The sequence below is a fragment of the Struthio camelus genome, chromosome 1 (genome assembly GCF_040807025.1).
Source record: "Struthio camelus isolate bStrCam1 chromosome 1, bStrCam1.hap1, whole genome shotgun sequence".
NCBI classification, from domain to species: domain Eukaryota; kingdom Metazoa; phylum Chordata; class Aves; order Struthioniformes; family Struthionidae; genus Struthio; species Struthio camelus.
This window is the reverse complement of record NC_090942.1, coordinates 57,393,960-57,415,154: the sequence shown is the minus strand read 5'-3', so window position 1 is coordinate 57,415,154 and position 21,195 is coordinate 57,393,960. Positions and strand designations below refer to the sequence as shown.

The 21,195-nt window shown below is 39.4% G+C and overlaps 1 protein-coding gene across 13 annotated transcripts in view; it reads left to right on the top strand.

The window, feature by feature from the left end:
- TNRC6B (trinucleotide repeat containing adaptor 6B) overlaps positions 1-21,195 on the top strand; it is a 140,577-nt gene that overhangs the window by 85,577 nt on the left and 33,805 nt on the right. For 10 of the 13 annotated variants that reach the window (XM_068941437.1, XM_068941386.1, XM_068941394.1 and 7 more), the window contains 5 exons: positions 5,480-5,567; positions 8,895-8,916; positions 11,008-11,352; positions 16,955-19,282; positions 20,235-20,393. In XM_068941437.1, coding sequence (XP_068797538.1) covers positions 5,480-5,567; positions 8,895-8,916; positions 11,008-11,352; positions 16,955-19,282; positions 20,235-20,393 — 2,942 coding nt within the window. The remainder of the gene's footprint in view (positions 1-5,479; positions 5,568-8,894; positions 8,917-11,007; positions 11,353-16,954; positions 19,283-20,234; positions 20,394-21,195) is intronic. The other 3 variants (XM_068941463.1, XM_009665250.2, XM_068941472.1) reach the window with 1 other exon arrangement.

The window sequence follows — 21,195 nt, the reverse complement described above, 5'->3', positions numbered from 1 at the left end:
GAATAGATTAAGAGAGCATCCTTTATCTTGGAATAGTGCTTGGCCTTGAGCTTGTTGTAAAGGTATTCTGCAGCACATCTGAGACACCACTGTGGGCAACTTAGTATTGCTGGTGTCCAGGGTTTATAATTTGTCTAAATTCTGTGGTGGTGAAGAAACTTTCAGAAGCTAGAACTTGCAGCTACAGTTCATTGGAAATTTTTCCTGCTTGAGATCTCAACCAAATTCAAAAGGGGGTTAGATATCTCACGGTAGATTAAATTCCTGTTTTAGTCCCCCAAGCACGAGTCTTCTGAGCCATTTCTAAATATTTATAATACTTCTGATTTAATACTTTGAGTCACTATATCTGTAATAAAGAGTTAATGCAAGTTAATAGCTCAAATGTTGCCTGTAAATGAAACGGGTCCATGCGTGCAAACCTTTATCTCGCTGAAGGTGATGGCTTTTAACTCTGACTCACTATGGCTAAAGGCTTTAACCAAAATTTAAGTTGTTAGTGTGACCTTGTCGTTATATAGATAAAAGCCTGTTCTGTTAAAGTGCTGCTCATCCTACAAATATATTCTCATAATCCACTGTTTTCTGGAAGAAGATAAAGAAATTTGTCTGCAGTTTGCAGGAAGGTTGCATTGTAGCAAGCATAGGATGATTTACAAAGAACAGGATGTACCTGTGGAAGTTTAATGTCACCCCTGTGCTCTGTTACAGTATAGATAAGCCTGGTTAACTGTAATGGGAAAAAGTCAAGGAGGGAGGAGTAGGAGGGAAGATGACTCTCAGTTCTGGTACCTAGACTGCATCTTAGCATATGAGCTGCTTCCTAACACTATTATATTGTTGTCTCATAGAGCTACAGAAGGAGTTGAGAGTTATATACACTAAAGTGCCACTCCTGAGTTTCTAGGAATTCACTGTCCTTATGTGTTGTTTATGGTTTTTTTGCGACTTTATTTTGAGGGTTATCTTACAGGGTTGAGGGTTTTTTTTTGTGTAGACTAATATGATATGTGGTGCATTATCTCTACATCTCAAAGCATGTTGTCAGCAAATTGTACATAATACATAATGCGTCATCTCATTTCACTTTCAGTTGGCGATAGCAAGAACCTGGAAGGCAGCTTGCGTGGTCTACCCATGTCTTAAGTCCGTATGTCCCAAAAATAATCTTTGTAAAATAATAGTTTTCTGGAAAAATCAGTGTTAGGATTTTGCAGGAAACTAGTGTTTTCCAGAATTGGTAAATTGCTTTGGGATGCTTGTTCACAGAATACGAATCTCAGAGGAGAGTATGCTTTCCGAAAGCCTTGCTGCGGCAGGAGTGAGGAATGGCTATACGTTGATAATGACTTGAACTTTGCATCTATTTTATGCTTTTTTTAAAGTTAACTAGCTAGAAAAAACTCCTTTTCTCTAAAATAATTTGTTTTGCCTTTGCTGAAGGAGGTTTTTGTGAGAACTTAAGCAAGGTATTGCCTCATAGCTACAGAGATTTTAAATAAAGTTCTGAATTAAAACCTATAGATTCTCTTTGTTACCTGTTAATGTGCCTTATTTTTAATACTTGCGAACAAATTCTGTAATACTTTTTTAAACACATTTGTCAATAAAATTTTGCTTTTAAGATTTTGTGGGAAATATTAAAAGTAGCATTTTTTAAAGCTGCACATGCTTTCTGGAAGAAAACTTCTTCCAGAGTAGAAGTAGTAAAAGGCTGGCTGCTATTTAGCAGACTTCCTCTTCAGAGTTGTGATGCGTTAGTAGTCCCATAACTATTTACTGGTAACAAAAAACAGAACCACACCCCATTGTATTACACTGAATTCACTAGTTGATGAATTTTCTCCGCATGTTGATCTTGTCAATATAAGCAGCTGGTAGCACGTGAATGGACCCAGGTTTCCTGGAGTGGGCCAGGAAGAATTGTCTTTTAGCTAATGATAAAAGATTGATAGGCGGCACTTTCTTCTGAAAAAATCAGTGAGAAAGTTTTGTTCATCTTAAATTTATTGGAACGCTTCACACTGCAGAAATTTGTTTTTCTCCAGTCTACTTTGGTCTCTGCAGTGTAGATTGAACACTTCTTTGTGCAATTCTGTAGTCATGGCAAAGAGAACCAGAAAAGATTGCGAGCTTGTCAGTGTTCACCAGCCTGTGATACGTGGCGTTCCAGAAAACGTCAGGACAAAATAGCTCACACCCCCTTATACCCCACCAAAAAGGCAACCAGACCATCATATTATGCCCTTTCTTCTGTATGTTGTTTTCAGATATGCTAACCTGCAACCATTGCTGGCTGGCTTGACTGAAAGCCACATGGCACTAGTTTTATCGGCATAATTATAATAATCTTAATTATAAAGCATTATAATGCTTTCATGGTAAAGCTATGTTTTTAAAGTATGTGCTAGTGAAGTATTTTTTTTTTTAACTCCTAGTACCCGTTGTCCAAAAACAGAGGTCCTTTTTAATGAGGGGGTCCTTTGAATAAAAGGCGAAAAACTCTGATCCTGCATACAACTGAAAAGAAAAACTATCGATAATAAAACTGTAAATATTAGTAGTGAAATGAAGGGAAGAAATGAAGGGAAATGAAATGAAAGTGGGAAGATGGCAAGTGTGATATCCAGAATTATGGTAAGCTGTTTTCTCCCTAATTTGATGAACCTGAAAGCTAATGTTACATTATTAGCCTGCCTGTATCTCGTGATACTTCTTCTGTCACTTGGAGAGATTAAGCTCTTATTTCCTACGTTTGTGAGGTTTCCATTATGTTTGGTCTTGGTATTTTAGCCCAAGTGTTGAGATCCCTTTCAGCTCAGTAGAATTTAAGTGTGTTGTGAACTGAAGCCTAAATTACTAAGTATTGATTTGGTCACTTCATTGCAGTGGTTGGCTTGTGCTCAGTGGAACATTAAGTACACATTGCTAATAAAACACCAGGAGGAGGGAATGCAGGCGTTCAAGACAAAGGGCTTCTCTGCAGTCTTAGTACCACGGATAGTTGTTCATATATATCTAAAAGCAAGGCGGCGGCGGCAGCAGCATCTCCCTTATCTGAACTTGTCATCAAAAAGACAGGTGGCCATAACTAGGTATTTACTTTCAGGCTATGGATCTTACTATCCTCGGTTCTCTTTATTATTAGTACTGCCTGTCGTTGTAAGCCGTAGCTTCAGCTTTGATTTCAAAGGTTAGGGTTTTTTTCTGATTTCTTTCCATTTCCTGCTCTTTTCCTTTCAAGAAGAGAGAAGGTGCTCTGAAGTAGAAGGTTGTGTGACAGACAGTTATTGAAACTGCTTTTATTTTTTTGATCCTACCCTTTCTCAGAAGCAATCTTAAGGCAGTTCGTTCTTGTAGCAGGCAAAAGTTAAAAGTTTTTTGTTTAGTGTTTTTTTAACCAGTAAATTTATAATTGGCACTGCAACATATAAGATATGCATAACTTTACAATATAAACATAGTAAACATGGTCTGAAGTTGTAAACTTTGAAAGATTTCACTGGAGAGCGTTGTTTTGTTTTTTTTTTTGCTTATAATGTGTGGCTGAAAGAAAAGTGAAAATTTTGATGTGATGCCATAACGATACAAAGTGCGCTGACCTCCCAAATGCTTTACGTCATATGCTCGTTAGTAAAACTGAAAACCTGTGGGATTTTTTTTTTCCTTGCTAGAGTATAGGGTTGGGAAGTGTGCTCTGACATTCTAGAGTACAGAAAAGAGCAAGAATTGACCTGGCTTATACAGTACTTGACTGAGGGTATAATACGGTGTCGGGTATGACGTAGAACTGTTTTCTTCAAATTTTGTTAAATGGGGACCAAACCTCCCGCTGTGTACAAATTGCATTTGCTCGTAACCTGAAGATGGTGTTGCTGAGAACTCCTCCTGTCCTTAGCCTTCCTACTCTCCTTCCACCAAGGAGAGTCTGACCTCAGGAGACCAACCAATGGTTTATCAGTATCTGTGAAACCTTTTTACTTAGAGTTCCTTAAAGTCCTCTTCTGGATCAGGCTCAGAAACTGTTAACAGGTAGCATTTCAAAATATTTTTGTTTCTGTGAATGAAAGTGATTAGTTACTTAAATGTCTCTTTACATGCTTGCACGCTAGCTTGGCAATCTCTGGTGAAAACGCGAGCATGAGTATTACCTAATGTGATGCAATTTACCATTGGGGGAAAATTCTGAAAAAAATCTGATGTGATAGCAAAGCCAACTTAACTCTTCTTATTTATGAACCGTAGCTGCAAAAAAGGATTTGGCTTGTGAATAATTTTAATAGTTCAATACTAGTTTAAACTAAACTTTTGTTTCTAAAGCTGTTAATTCTTACAGAATAATCAACATGATATGTTAAAATAATTTTCCTCTTCCTCCCCCCCCCCCAAGTGTGGCACACAGATATTTCTGTGCTTTAAAAACTTGGTGTATCATAACTTCACAAATCAGTCTTCATTAATCTAAATTAAAATTGTGGTCTGAAAGATCATAGATTTATATATGTCAGCTGTTTCCCGTTTGTAGAATAGATATCCCTGTTCTCTGGTCCTCGTCCTGATCTGTCAGATCATCTTTTTACATTAACTTTCTTAATCTTCCCCTGTATTCCAAGTCACCTGAAATCTTGGAGGTCTGAATTTGCTGTAAGCAGGTGAATAGAATCAGTTAATGAAAATGTGATTCACCATAGAAACAGTTCACCCAGTAGCATATATGCAGTAAGTTAACCAATCGTTTTCTGGTACATTCATATTTGATGCAAAACATAGCAACAAGATGATAGCTTGACAACAATAGCAGCTGATTTTTTATTATTGTGGTGCGTGGGGTTGTTTTTTTTCCCTTCTCATTGCAGGGGGAGAGATTCCCTGGAAAGTAACTTACAAGTTTCATCACAAAAAATCTGTGGGTGGATACAGTAGCCTAGAAATTAAATTAGTGATTTGTATAATAAATGATGGTTTAGATTCGATATGGCACTTCTAATCTCTTGCAAATGGCATTGCTACAGGCAATAGAATAATCTCTTTCCCTTGTGAAGATAAATGTCATATCAGACCAAACCATTTTATATTAAATTACAATTTCCCTTTTTTACCCTATAAAAAAAATTATGAGACTGTTCATTAAATAGCAGCACAACCCAATTAAAAGGATACTTTGGCCAAAACGTCTTCAAGATGCTTTCTAGTATCAGGTCTGTAGTTAATTGAAATAGGGTCCTGCCTGCAGAGACCTAAACTGAATGAAGGAATTTTCCGTTATGCAGCAAGTGGCATGATTGTGGCCACATTGTCCGAGATGGTATTTTTTAATCTCAGTTTGACTGAACCCTTCAAATGTGAATAAAGTTTGATAATCAGAAGAATCTATTATCTTGACTTTTTTTCTTGGGGGGAGGAGGGAGACACTGCATGTAGCCTTGTTTACAGAACTTGATTATGCTCATAATTTTTTTTTTTTTTAATGTTTTGGCAGAGAGAAGGAGCAAGAAAGGGAAGAACAGTTAATGGAAGACAAGAAAAGGAAAAAAGAGGATAAGAAAAAGAAGGAATCTGCTCAGAAGGTATGTTTTGACATTTGAATTCTCTCATCCAGCTGGAGCATAAGTAGTGTTGTGGTTGATAATAGGTATTAGCTGGTTTATATTTGAACTTAAGAACTCTGATTTGCCTGAAGTCCATCACCACGTGACAAGGCTTCATTAAAGGTTATTTTCTGCCACTTTGTTGTTTGGTAAGGTTCGCATTTCTTCACCTTAGTGTGTCAGGTGGAAAAAAAGAGTAAATATTATTGTGTTATAAAATATTAGTTATATTGAAGAAAACACTATCCTTGGAGATGCTCAGAAACCAGCAGGATACAACCGTGAGCAACCTGCTTTAGGTGATCCTGCTCTGAGCTGGTGGGGGGGCTGTACTAGATGATTTCCAGAGGGTGTCTTCTAGCCTCAGTGATTCTGTGAAATTGGGAGCAGAAGGCTTTACTTTCAGTAGTCTCAGGCTTTGTTGTTGTTTTGTGCTTTGTTTTCTTTTTTTTCTTTTGTTTTACAAAAGATTAGATGTTACTGTTAGGTTCTGTAGGTTTGGACTGAGAAAAGCAAGCACTGGCGTTCTTTTATGCCGGTTTAATTTTGGCTTATCTAGGGGATTTTTAAAACTAGCTTTTTCACCGGTTTGAGTGGACCGGTTTAAAAGCAGGTGTAGTTAAACCAATGTAGTTCTCTTGTAGTTACTTTAGTTTTCTATCCTTCCTTTGCGTTGACTCATCCCAAGGCTACTGCAAAATACCAGTAGCTAGAGAGTAGGGTTTCTTCAGTCTGTCTGACGGTCTCTTTGCTTCAGTGTTGCTGTTTAATGTTTGTACAAAAACAAAACAGATGATATATTTTCAGCTAAGTGTGTGCCAGGAGGTGCTGAACCTTGTAGTGAGTAAGTAAAGACTAGTGACTCGAGGATTATATGCTGATACACAGTGGTACAACAGAGATTTGAAAAGGTTGTACCAGTCATCCTGTTAACAGTGCTGTGAGTGTTTGCTGAGGAGTCAGTGCTTTGAATGCAAAGGAGATTGGGCCAGCTTTACTGTGTGGCAGCCCCTTACATGTTAAGTTACTCAGTATGATTAATGTATTTACAGAGTTTACCTTCCCCAAGATTTTGGCAAAGTATCCTAACAGTTAATCTCCTAGAGACCGAACTTAACATTAATACTTAAGAAAGATATCTGGGAATAGGGAAGCAGGCAATTGAAAGGGCAGAATATGGATGTGTGCATTTGTCCACGAGATAAGCAGTAATAAATGATTTGGGGGTATCTTTTTCCAGATAGTGCTGATAGTCAGATGCGTTAAAATGAGAAGTTTGTATAAAATGAAACAACACTTTCTGTCTAGATCTCCTGAAACACTTTTTTGTTTTTGCTTTTTTAAATATAAACAAAGAACTTCACCAAAGTTTACGCAAGTAAATTGGTAGACTGAATTCCTGTGGTTGGTGTCCCAGGGGCTGTTTTGTAGCTTGTCGAAAGGTTGACATTGGCTCCACCTTTAACAGAATCGGAGAATGGCCGAGGTTGGAAGGGACCTCTGGAGAATGTCTTTCCTTTCAGTATACCTATTCCTGGATTGCCAGTGCTTACAGGATGAAGGCTGTAAGTCTGAGATGTAGTGCTGCTTTTTCTCAGCTTTTGTATTCCAGACCTGAAAAAAACAGAAGAGTCTTTTGACTAGGTGAGAGATGCAGCGTGTCTTTTGACTAGGTGAGAGATGCAGCGTGTCTTTTGACTAGGTGAGAGATGCAGCGTGTCTTTTGACTAGGTGAGAGATGCAGCGTGTCTTTTGACTAGGTGAGAGATGCAGCGTGTCTTTTGACTAGGTGAGAGATGCAGCGTAGGCAAGATGGGGGTGTTTTTGTTTTTTCCTGAGGGAAACTGCAGTTGTCGTCGTAGGTTCAAGATCATATAGTTCTTGAAAGGTTTGATAAAATGGGTTCTCCCAAACAGAGAAGTTTTGTTCACTGAGCGTGTTTACTGTTCATTAAATGTAATGCTGGTAGGTTTACTACATTTAAAGATTGGATTCCTGAACTATTTTTTCTTCTTGGTTTTCTTCTAGTAGTGGAGCATCAGAGTCACTTTGAGTGCTTAACAGAATTTTAACTATACTCCGAAACCAGACATAATTTGACACCTATGAGATTTTAACTAGTGAAGTGAAAATTGGCTTCTGACTTGTTACAGGTGTTGGTGTATTTTTGTTGTCTTGGAAGACTTATGGATCATAATTCTGTGAAGTTACAATACTTGAGATTTTATATTTTGGTGAATATTCTGCTTTGCAGATTGCAGTGAGCATCCTTGCAAAATAAATGATGCCAGAGCAATTCAGCGGAGTTTGTCTTTTTATTCTGGCTTGATTGGTTTAAACAATAAACCGCTTTTTACTTGTGCTTTCGTTATTCTATACTGTCACTGTGCTTTCCAGAATTATGGACTAGTTCAGCAATTGCTTTTAAGAACAGCTATCGTAGAGCCTGACACATGATGATCTTTAGGGGTTTTCCCTTATTGTGTGGTGAAACTCATGATCGACAGGTTCAAAACATGCTAGAATACGAACGATTCCAGAGAATATGCCAGTGGCATGTTTGTTTCTACTGTAGCTAGAAATTGGCTGTGCTGTAAGAACATAGAAGTATAGCAAAAGCAAATATTCAGTACATTGACTGGCATGATGTCTCGCTTTAGTAATCAACTTATTGCGTTCAAGAGATTTTTGACGTTGGGCACTTTATAGGTATTGCTGATACTTTTTGTAGTTGTGACAATTAACCCAGTAATGCTTAAGCGCTCTTCTTGGAAGAGATGATGTCATGGGAAAAGTGAAATGGGAAGGTGGCAGAGAGACAGATTGTTGCTCTCATCTATGGTTACCCTGTGGGAATTTTGTTGCTAGTGACAACAGTCGGCCGTGAGGGTACTCTTCTGCAGAGAGCAGTTTTGATTGTGCTTTAACTGTAATACTTCACCACTAGAACCTGAAAGAGTTGTAGTGGTGTAGCACGTGTTTATTTGTGACTTAAGTCTACATTTGGAATGGGGTAGGGGGAGGTGAATACTGCAAATCATCATGAGTGAAGTAAGTTACTGTTTCTGTCTGAGACATTTGCATCTGGCAAAGGGGTTATAGGAACTGCAGCGTTATTGAAACCTTATTTCACATTTATGACTAGGAATAACTTTTAGACTTGTAGCTAAGCAGCTGATCTTATTTTCATTCAGCAAACGCAAATCTTATATTAATAAATTACTGTCGTTATTTAGCGCAGCCTGTTCAATGTTTATATTTTAAGGTTCTTAAAACTTTATTTACATTCTTGCTCTTAATTTGCAGGTCACAGATCAAAAAACCAAAGGTAAGAGTCTTTGATCTTGAAGAGTATTTTTTAGTTGACTTGAACCAAGACTCAGTGTTGATCAAAATTGTTGGAAGAGGCATGAGTTACGAGTCAAGGTGAAAAGGATGAATATTCAGGAAAAATAAGAGCTAAAATTATTAAAATGGAGAACCTAAAACTATCTCTGTCTTGTCAGCATAGAATACTTGAAGAGGAATAAAAAAAATTTAGCTGAAATATTTAACCCCACTTTCATTTTTACAATGGTTTTAAGCAAGTGAGCAAAAACTGAAACCACCCAGATATTTGGAGTGGAAGATAGGGAAAGTACTGCTTATGGTGAGATACCAAAATGAGTGAAATTGACTTGTTTCTGGAAACTTGCTTTAAGAGATAAGGAAGTCTACGCACCTAAAAGTCCAAAAGATGAAGCAAGAGTAATGATTGAACATCTTAAGTGTCTAGCTTGTTCAGCTGATCTAAAAATATTTTTATTCTTGACTTGTAAGTTTTTTAAAAATTGTGTGGGGAACTTGCTATTAAAAGGAGTCGATGAAGGAGAACTAAAATAGTAATTTCATTTTACAGCTAATAATATCTTTTTCTAATTTGGGGGCAATTTGAAGTCTATGTGGAGAAGTCGGAAGACCCTCACCAGAACAAAATGTGGAATAATGCATTTGCAGTTGCCAAAGAGACTCCCTTGTTTTGTCTCACTTTTGTACTAGCAAAAGTGTTGTTGATTATGTTTACATGGCGCGGGGGGTTGCTAGACATCTCTTTCCAAAATTCATCCTCAAAAGAGGCTTAAGTAGACATATTGATTTTTCTTTGCCTTTGGAGTTTGATGTCTTAGTGAACTATGATTTCTGCCTACCTGGGTAGGATAATGCCTGAGTTTCTTTTCCTTCGTTTCAAAAAGCATGTGGAGATGTGAATAAGGGAACAGAAATCCTTCATTTCTAGAGTCTTTGTAGCAAGCATATTCAGTCTTGTGAAGGTATTAGCTCCTCGAGAATTCATGTGTTTTTCCTCTTCTCCAAATCATAGCAGCCCTCAGAGGCATTTTGCCATAGCTTGCAAGGGTACCTGGTGACAAGCTGGGGAACGTTTTGGCAAGCGGAATACAAACAGCGTAGGTAGGACTGCTTTTAGGGAGTAAATAATACATCACCAGCTTCAGCTTTGCACTACAAGAATCCTTGAGCAGCAAGAACAGGGTTAAATAAAGTTCTGGTAAAAATGGACCTGGTGTGGAGGTAAGTTCTTTTTTGTCTATAGAGAGCAACAAGGACTGCATCATTCCTCCCAGAAAAGAAGAGGGTGTTGCTTTTTTTTTTTTTTTTGGTGGGTTTGGGTTGTTTTGGGATGAATTTTCTTCTATTTTGTTTTATTCAGTGAAATAATTAATGAATTAGTTTATCTTATACAATATTAACAGAGATGAGGTATGACTAATGCAGCAGATGAAGGCCGTTGGGGGGGGGGCTGTTACATTGGGGACTGGTAAGAGTCAAGCTACTGCTCATTTCAGAGCATATAGAGAACTGAAAATTTGTTATCTCTCTGTTCAAAATAAGTTTTGTTCTGTCAGTTTTATTTTTCTTTTGGCAGTGACCACACAACCTCATAAGCAAGTAAAAAAAAAAAAATTAAGATCTGAATTCAGATCTCCCATTTAGGTGACGCATAACACTCCTGTTAAACTAAATGAAGCTCAGGGACCAGAGAGGAAACATAACAGTTACATTTATTGTTACGTTTATTATTGACTGCTTAGATTTTAAACCTTCATTTTGCCCAGGGTGACATTCTTTACCAACTTCAAGCCCCAAATTTCTTGGAAATACAGGATGAACTATCTGTTGAAGCCAGAGTTTAATCCTGGGGTACCAAGACGTTCATGGAAGTGAGAAGTCTACCACTGCTACTCTTTCCTGCTTCTTTAATTAAATTATTCTTAATTAAATTATTCTTTGATAAGGTTGAACTTATATAGTATTCCAGAGAAAAATGGCATTATGAAAGGGAAGGTTCGCAATGAGTTCTTGTAACTAACATAGATTTAAGTGGAAAAAAATTCCAATTTTCATTATTCCTGTTTTTCAGTGCCCGAAGTGACGAAACCAAGTTTAAGCCAACCAGTGGCTGCCAGCCCAATTGGCAACTCTCCATCGCCACCAGTCAATGGTGGCAACAATGCCAAAAGGGTGGCAGTGCCGAACGGACAACCGCCAAGCGCCGCCCGCTACATGCCTCGGGAGGTGCCGCCGCGATTCCGTTGCCAGCAGGACCACAAAGTGTTACTGAAACGTGGGCAGCCCCCTCCGCCATCCTGTATGCTCCTTGGGGGTGGAGCAGGGCCTCCTCCCCCAGCAGCACCAGGAGCAAACCCAAACAACGCACAACCAGTGACAGGAGCACTGCTGCAGAGCGACAGTGGGACTGCAACAGGTAAATATATATATGTGTATATATTATATTTTATGTGCGTGTATATGTATAAACATACATAAAAAGGCAAAGAAATGTATGCATGTATATATCTATCTATATATATAGATATATGTAAAGCTAAAAATGGATCACTAAAATTGTGCACAAACACATCCTTATGTGATAAAACTCCTCAGATTGCTATTGGAAATCTCGGTCTTAGGGAAGCGTGTGGGTTTTGTTTCAAATTTTGAGTTGTGGTGTGTGGTGTTTGGGGGGGTGGGTTTTTTGTTTGTTTGTTTGTTTTAAGAATTGCTAGAATGGCCACCTTAGATAAGAGCAAGTCAGCATTTCATCTAATACTGTGTTCTAATATGACAGAAGTCACTGCCGATTTCCCTGTAGTATAGTTGATTTCTTTCCCTCTGTAGTACACATTATCTTACTACGCTGAATAGTCAATATTGTGCAAACTGCAATCAGTTGAAAATCATTTCCCACACATGTGCTGAAAAGCAGGTTTTGGTAGACCTTATTTTATCATGCTGATGCATAATGTCATTGCTTTAGCATACAAACTTTTCTCTTGCTGTTAGCAGCAATGGATGTAATTTTTACTATTGAATGGGACAAGAAAAACAGAGGTGTTTTTTTTAAGTATGTACATTTGAGTGTTTAGAATTGGATGCTATAATGCTCTAAGACCACAGCAAGGTAAAGAGACAACGCAGTGATAAACAGCTAGCATTTAATGATTGTTATTTGGTAGCTGCTTAGGCTTCGTTGGAGCCATTAAATTTCCATGTTGTTATTTTTTGACTATGATTTGGTAAAATAGACAGCAAAGTTTTACAACAAGTCCATATAGATATCGGGTGTGCTAATGACAGGTTTCAGTCACTTCTCATCTGGATGAAATAGCAAGATGGCTCTTTGCTCCTGACTCTGTTTTTTTGTAATCTTTCTTGATTTTGCTCTTTAGATATGACTTTTTAAAAAATAGTTTTTCTTCAAGCACATCCTTGATATTTTTATAGTTTTAAGTACTCTTAAAAAAATGGTTATTTTAACTCCTGGTTTTGCTGTTTTGAATAACAGAATATTATGAGAATATTCTGGCTTTGAATTTCAGAAAACAAACCAATTTTAAGATTGATTTATGAGAATGACAAAATTGTGACAGCACCTGGATTTTTTTGGCAACTAGGACAGTTGCACTAATTGTAATGGCTCCTTTTAAAGTTATGATATCAGGAAAAAAAAACAAAATTCCGCTTGAGACATCTGCCTTCTGAAGAAAAGCTTAGTTGGCTTGAGAATCCAAGGACGGTTTCAGGTCTAATAATAAGGGGTTTTTTTTTTTGGGGGGGGGGGGGGGGGGAGGAGGGGGCTGCTGTTGCTTTTTTTTTTATTTTTTGGAAAGTCAAAAGGAGGAAAATTGTATCGTTATGTATGAGTTTTCCTTTTTTAAAGCCTTGCTAGATTATTGGGTGGGGTTTTTTTTCCATGATCTTGGAGAGCATAAACTTTGAAGTTCTCTGCAGTTCAGGAGAAAATAACTCCAAGGTGATAAAGAACTCCAGAATCAAGTAAACCAGATGGGATGGTTGCGCTTATTAAAAAAGACTCTAGGAAAATCAATAATGTAGTTTGTCTTGCCTTTCCAGCGCTTGAACTACTTCATAGTGAATCCCTGTTCAGCAGATTGGCTATTTTTTCAAAAAGCTAGTCGTCTTACCTTTGCTGTTCCCTATTTAATGGTGGTGGGGGCTAGTTTCAAGCTAGAAGGCCAAAAAATTTTAGAAAAACTGAACACTTTCAGGTGGCTGATTTTAATGCAACACCTGAAAGTGATGGAGGGGGCGGGTTTGGAAACAAACCTTTGAGCTTCTTTTTATAAAGTCTCAGCGTTATGTTAGTTTTAATGTTATCTTTACAGTAGTTGTAGTAGACTGACAAAGGAGACTTGACAGTACTGAAGCATTCTCTAAAAGTTTTCAAAATCACAAACAGCAATATTTTTGTTGCTAGACATACTGTGTGAGGGCCATTTTGAAGTATTTTGGAGATGCCTTGAATTTTATGTAATTAATACAAGCTCAACACCTAATGCTTGTTTTTCTGAGACTGAGGTTCGGTTTTTATGAATTCTCATGCTTTTGCCTTCAGTTTAATGCTGCGTTAACTAATTATTCAGACGTTCTAGAGTCATATTCTATTGAATGAACCAACTTTAATGCCGTTGGTTAGTTGCTTTAGTCTGACCTAAGTCTGGCGTGCTGCCAAGAAAAGTGCAGGCCCTTCAGTCCTCCCCCTTCCCCATCCAAACACAAAGTTGTGTGCCATAACGGAGTGGGGAGCAGACTTGGATTAAAATTATTGCAGGTTGTTCTTAATGCTGATTTCAATCTGGACAAGTTCACTGATATTATGATTAATTCATCCTATGTGAAAAGAAAGAAATTCCCAAGGGGAAGATCATGCTGTTTACCTACTGCTTCACATGATTAAGTTCAGCAGATAGCTATAGATGGTGTTGGTGAGCTCCTCAGTTGGCAAGAACAAGTCCATTTTTGGAAATAACTATTGTTTTGTTGTCCACATGACAGGCCAGCTTCTGTACAAAACAAAAAAAGAACAGAAAGAGCAACCATTAATACAGAAGTATTCAGTACTTGTCCATACATGGATCTTTTTTCCTAGAATTGAGATCTTCGCTCTGCTTCTATGAGATGGCAGAACTCTTATTTCCTTGAAAGATGACACCAAATTTACACTGTCTTGTAAGCAATGCAAGGGGGGGTTGTATATCATTTATCTAGTACTAGTGATATTCAGGACGCGCGAGAGAATTTTGAGAGAATTTTTTAAGCGTGAATTTTGTTGGTGAAACGTGCATTGGGTCTATCATCTTTTGATAGTTACAGCATCCTCCAAGAATCGCCACTGCCTTTCGCAGCAAAACTACGTCCTCGTTTCAAGACTCCGTTTCAGTACTTTCACCGATTTCGGCTTCATACTTTCATCCTTTAAAGTAGTCACTTACTGATAACTTCTTTCACAGCAGTCAGATCAGGAACTGGTTTCTCTTCAGCATATTTTTTATTAAGGAAAAGTCAGTTAAAGATCAAGAGCCCTTACCCACTGTCTTACTGGGACAAAACTGTAAATTGCCAGGACTTTGCCACTGTCAGATAATGGTAGGGTGAGGTTGTTTCTATAAAACAGCCCATTAAAATGCATCTTAGTACACTGAGTTAGCAGGCATGCTATCTTAATAGCATTAGAATGTCTTCACAGAAATGAAATTTAAAAATGCTCTGTTAAAAGCACCTGTATGAAGATTTGCCAAGTGCCGTCTGTGCACCATTCATTTACTGAATCATAGTGCCTGATGCTTAGTTCAAAAGGCAGCAACTATGCAGTCCTTTGAACTTGTCTTCAGCTGTCCTCCTTAGACTGAACACAGGAATAGTTTAATCAGAAATGTTTTTAAATCGAAAAAGCAGTGACTCAGTGTACTAAAAAGAATTCTAGGCATAGATAATCTTGTGGAAAGTTGCACTTGTTAAGTTTGCACTGGAGACTAGAACAACAGAAGGAACTGGATGTACCCGAGAGCTGTGTTGTCTTTTGGATCTTGGTGGCCAGTGTCTAGTGGCTGAAGTTTATTGTTGTATGTGTGTGTGTTTTTTTTTTCCTCCTTCCTCATTGGTATTCAGACCTTACTGGGAGAGTTGCAACCTTGCTGTGAAGTCGGGATCTTTACTCAGTGGTCTTTACTAGCCGAGGGGCTCTCAAAGTCTTTCAGAGAATGTTCATTGATTTAGCTAGTGAACTGGAAACAGGAGACTGGCACTGAAAGCTGATCTGTTCATCTGCCATTAAAAGTCTTAGTAACCAGAAACTGCATAATCTTCAATAATCGTCACTTGTGGATGCATAGCATAGGTATTTTTTAAAAGATTTAAGGACATTAAGGCTTATTTTTGTGGACCCTATCATGACATGAGCTGGTATGAGTAGTAACAGTATGCATTCAGATGTATTTGCTGTGACATTGGTGCAGATGTTACTGTGAATGTCATGCTCTGCAAAATAAATTGAACTGGTGTGGTAGGGTAACTTAAAGAGGACTAATGCATTAAGGTTCAGTGTAAAATTTCAAAGAAAGAAGTGTTTAGTCTGCCCTCACCACAACGTCTCAGTGATGAAGTTTCGAGTACTTTGGGATTAAAAACTTATAGAAAAATGAGTGGAACCATATGTAGAGAACAACACTGAAGTAGTAATGGGCTTGCAAAAATTGTTTAGAGGACCAAAGCCGGTTCAGTGGATGACAAGGGAGTCTTGGCTGACTGTTCTTAAGCTAGTGGGGCTAACACATCTGCACACGTGCGAATGTCATGCTGTTAGCACTGACATAGACTTCAGCCATCACGGGACTATGTTAGTTTACATGTGGTTTAGAAGCGTATGCACATTCCTTACCCAGGTTAAGTCACACTAAATAGGACGTACAAATAGTTCGCCGCAGATAAAAGAAAGGAAGGTCCTATTCCTAGTCTGTCCTCCTGCTGCTTTCCTCACGGTGATTCCAAGGCTCATTGGATTTGCTGGTTACCCAGTGCTGTGTGCTAAGCCAGCCAAAACCTAACCCATCAAAAAGTGGAGTTTTCTGTTGGGTTAATAAATAACATTTATTCAGTTAAAGGCTCTTAACGGCCATGAGAACTGTCACAAAGGAGAGGTGAAACTCGGGGAGCTTGAAGTAGATAGAGCTACTGAGAGGCAGGAGGAAAAGTGAGAGCTCTTACTATCCTCCATCCAGTGGCAGAGAGATCACAAAAAATTTAGCTGCTCTCAAAATCACAAGCTGTAGTTTTTAGACTAAATATAGCAGCGACATAAATGTGGGGTAATCACATGCTGAATACAGCTTGCATGTTACTACGCAGAAGCTGTAATTTGTATAACTTTCAACTGTTTTGGCTTAAAGTAACTTTTGGAAGTTCTATCCCTTTTGTAAAGGATGTAAAGAAATTTCTAGCCAAATCAACTTGAAAAGATATATCTGAACCTAAGGATAGACTCCTTCAGCTTTATATATTTATTACATGCTTTTCTCCTCTCTTTCTCTTGATTAAACTGCAGTTGCTTTGTGAATCAGTTGAATAGCAGATCAGCAGTAGCTCCTGTATTTGACTACCCACGCATACACACAAATGTATTCGCATGTATATTCTTGTTCTGTAAATAGTATGATTTTAAGTCTGTTTTTGAAAAATCTATAACCAGTGGCAGTAATGACCATGCAAGTTCATTAAGAGTTGCAGTCGTTATGTTGAACTTAAACAGCTGGGCTACTAGCAGTAAGAGTGAGTCAACAGTGAATTTAAATGCCCACAAAGTGCTTGTGGGGGAATTTGTTGAAATGTGTTTTTTAATCAGTATTTTTAACAGCGTTTCCATCCTGATGTTCTTCCAAAGCAAATTGGTTACACGTCTTTGAGGGAAGGATTAACTTATTAATGGAAACAGTAATCAGCAGTGTCAAAAATATGATGTCCAGTGCCTGTAAGTAGTGCTGAATATTAATGACCTTTTTGGGTTTTTTTAGATTCAGCAATTGGAGGTGCTGCTGCTTCAAATTATGCAAATTCCACTTGGGGTCCTGGAGCCTCCTCCAACAGTGGCACCAACGCCAACCCAACTCACGTCTGGGACAAGGTGATTGTAGACGGGTCTGACATGGAAGAGTGGCCTTGTATTGCCAGCAAAGATGCTGAGTCTTCTTCCGAAAACACCACCGATAACAACAGTGCCTCGAACCCTGGCTTGGAGAAGAACACTCTGCCAGGAAGCACCACTAGTAACAAAGGAAAAGGAAGCCAGTGCCAGTCTGGAAGCGCTGGAAACGAATGTAATCTTGGGGCCTGGAAATCTGATCCCAAGGCTAAATCTGTTCAATCTTCCAACCCTGCTGCCGAGAGTAACAATGGACTAGGAAATTGGAGGAACTTGAGTGGACAAGATAGAATTGGTCCTGGTTCTGGCTTCAGCAATTTTAACCCAAATAGCAACCCATCTGCTTGGCCAGCACTGGTTCAAGAGGGCAGTTCTAGGAAAGGGACTTTGGAATCTGATAGTGGTAGCTCCAATGCACAGATTAGCACAGTAGGTCAGACCTCTAGGGAACAGCAGTCAAAGATGGAAAATGCGGGTGTTAACTTTGTCTCTGGCAGAGAACAGGCTCAAATTCATAACACTGATGGACCAAAAAATGGAAACACTAACTCCTTGAACTTAAGTTCACCAAACCCTATGGAGAATAAGGGAATGCCCTTTGAAATGGGCTTGGGGAACCCTTCCAGGAGCACTGACACCCCTTCACAAAGCACTGGAGATAGAAAGACTGGGAGTGTTGGGTCTTGGGGTACAGCTAGGGGGTCTTCTGGAACTGACACAGTCTCTGGACAGAACAATTCTGGAAACCACGGGAACAATGGAAAGGATAGAGAGGACTCCTGGAAAGGAGCTTCTGTTCAAAAACCTAATGGGTCAAGAAGTGATTCTTGGGATAACAATAACCGGTCTACGGGTGGTGGGTCTTGGAACTTTGGCCCTCAGCATGCAAATGAAAGCAAATGGGGTGAAGGGAACAAATTGACATCTGGGGTCTCTCAGGGAGAATGGAAACAGCTGTCTGGGTCTGATGAACTGAAGATTGGAGAATGGAGTGGTCCAAACCAACCAAATTCTAGCACTGGAGCATGGGACAATCAAAAAGGCCACCCTCTTCCTGAAAACCAAGGTAATTCCCAGGCTCCCTGTTGGGGAAGATCTTCCAGCTCTGCAGGAAGTGAGGTTGGAGGTCAAAGCACTGGAAGCAACCACAAAGCAGGAAGCAGTGACAGTCACAATTCTGGACGCCGATCATATAGGCCTACGCATCCTGATTGCCAAGCAGTCTTGCAGACTCTGCTGAGCAGGACTGATTTGGACCCCCGAGTGCTTTCAAACACTGGCTGGGGCCAAACTCAAATCAAGCAAGATACCATATGGGATATTGAAGAGATGCCACGGCCCGAGGGGAAGTCTGATAAAGGAACTGAGGGGTGGGAGAGCTCTGCCACACAGACAAAGAACTCAGGGGGCTGGGGCGATGTACCCAGCCAAAGCAATCAAATCAAGTCTGGATGGGGTGAGCTCTCAACCCCAACAGAGTGGAAGGACCCCAAGAATACCGGAGGATGGAATGACTATAAGAATCCCAATTCTTCTAATTGGGGAGGGGGAAGACCAGAAGAAAAATCATCTTCCTCTTGGAATGACAGCTCTAGTAAGGAACAGGGGTGGGGTGGACGGCAACCTAATCAAGGATGGTCTTCTGGAAAGAACGGTTGGGGAGAGGAAGTTGACCAAACGAAAAACAGTAACTGGGAAAGCGCAGGAAACAAGCCAGCGTCTGGTTGGGGTGAAGGTGGGCAAAATGAGATTGGAACTTGGGGTAATGGTGCAAATGCAAGCGCTGCTTCGAAGGGTGGATGGGATGATTGTAAAAGAACTTCAACTTGGAATGAGACGGGTCGACAGCCCAACTCCTGGAACAAGCAGCAGCAACAGCACCAGCAGCAACAGCAGGAGGCTTCTGGCTCCTGGGGTCCGCCACCACAAACCCCAAGTAATGGGCGACCTCCAAACCCAAACTGGAACAGCGGACCACAGCCAGCTGCCCCCAAAGATGAGGAGCCTAGTGGCTGGGAAGAGCCTTCTCCACAGTCAATCAGTCGAAAAATGGATATTGATGATGGCACTTCAGCATGGGGAGATCCTAGCAGTTATAACTACAAGAATGTGAACCTGTGGGACAAGAACTCGCAAGGAGGACAGGCCCCACGGGAGCAGAGCCTGCCTACTCCAATGACTAGCAAATCACAAGCATCAGGTACCAGTCTCCTTCCTTTCTTCGGCAAACTCCTATTTATGCAAGTAACCTTTATGCATAAGGGATGAACACACAGCTTTCGATTCCCTAATAGTTTTATTTCATAAAGAAAATTCAATTTCTTATTTGAATATTTGGTTCTGTACTGAAATGTCTGTAAAATACGAACCAGTCAGTCCTTTGCTTATTGCGCCTCAGTAACTCGCGCTGCTTAGCTTACCGGTAAGAGAAAATGTTCATTTGCTGACAAATCTGCATATTCAGTCCGAGCTCTGGAAGGACAGGCTGAATTCTCACAGGCTTTTATACTTGATGACTAGAGAAGCTGAGGGTAAAATTCTTTACTAGTTTTTAGTCGTCAAAATTTCGCTCTGAAACTAAAGCTCAGTTAACACTTGAAATGGAACGAGTTAGATCTAGTTTATTAGCTCAATTTGACTCTGCTGAAGTATGAAGAACACTTAGCAAAATATTTTCTCCTTTGAAACAAGAACAAGAAAAACTCATATACCCTGGAAATAAAGAAAATGTCCTTTATGTAATCTCTCTTCTGACTCTGATATGCTTTAAAGAATGCTATTTCATTTTAATACATACTTCAGATACGTTCACGTTCTTTCTTCAGTTTTGAAAACCCAGACCAGTCCGGTACTTGCAACTAGTCACAGAAGTTCACCAGATAGGGCAGCATTAGATGTGGGCTTCATTCTTTAACCCGACAAAAAAATCTCATTGATGATAGATAGCATCCTCTGCCTTTTCATCCCTAGAGTTCAGTGCCCACTTTGTGCAATGTGGACAGTAGTCAATTCTGTTTAGCCCATGCTTTTGAGACCCTGAAGTCCTCAACGGAAAGAGAATGAAGCGAGAGTTTAATGACATGGTGCTGCATGGTAGTAAACAGTTCATTGTGTAAATGGTCTGTAATGAAAACTCTTTCTCCTTTGTGCAGTCTGGAGCAAAAGCACTCCACCTGCTCCAGATAATGGTACGTCCGCCTGGGGTGAGCCAAATGAAACCAGTCCCGGGTGGGGTGAAGTAGATGATACAGGAGCATCGACAACAGGCTGGGGGAATGCACCTACCAACGCCCCGAATGCCATGAAATCTAGTGAGTATAGGCCAGATACCGGTTTCTTTGCAATGATCCCGGAGATTTTTAGTGTTTGGCTTTTTGATATAGGTCACCCACGGAGGAGTTGTTATCCAAGGCCTGGAAGCAACTTTGAATGTCGTGTAAGATTTTGATGAATGAGTGATTAACTGCTTACAAATGATAGGAACCTTATTTTAAAGTAACGGAGGTGTTCTTTAGTAAGCAGTTAAACGGACAGCTCTGATTCTTACAAGTGTTGAAACATTAGAGCATTTAAGCGAGGAAATGTTTCTTTTTCTCAAAACCCTTTTCTTCTCTGCGCACCTGTTAGCCTATACATGTGTTAGCGTGACAAATCGCCTTTACTGATGACATCAGAAAAAGGAACGCACAATTTATAGACAAATACCGCACTGGAAGCCATTACGTAGTAACCTATGCTTTGTTTGTAAGTAATAAAACTAGACCCTGAAAGCTACAGCAAAAGAGTCAGACCTTTTTGTCATAAAAGTGAGAAGAATTGCAACTCTTTAAAGAGTTGAACCTTCTGCTGTGTTTGAACCTAAATGGCTGAGTATTTTCCAGATACTACCTGACTGTAGCTGTATTCTCCATGAATGAGATCCCGTTGAACTTCTTCAAAAATTTACTTTAAAGTTAGAACGTTAATTGTATTCAGTTTCATTTTTGTGGAAATTCTTCCTGCTGATATAAGCTGTTTGTAGAATTTCTATTTCCTTGTTTTTAAGGAAAATGCAACAAACAAAACCAGTCACCTACAGCATAGCAATGTCCAAGCCAATTAACTCTTGGACAT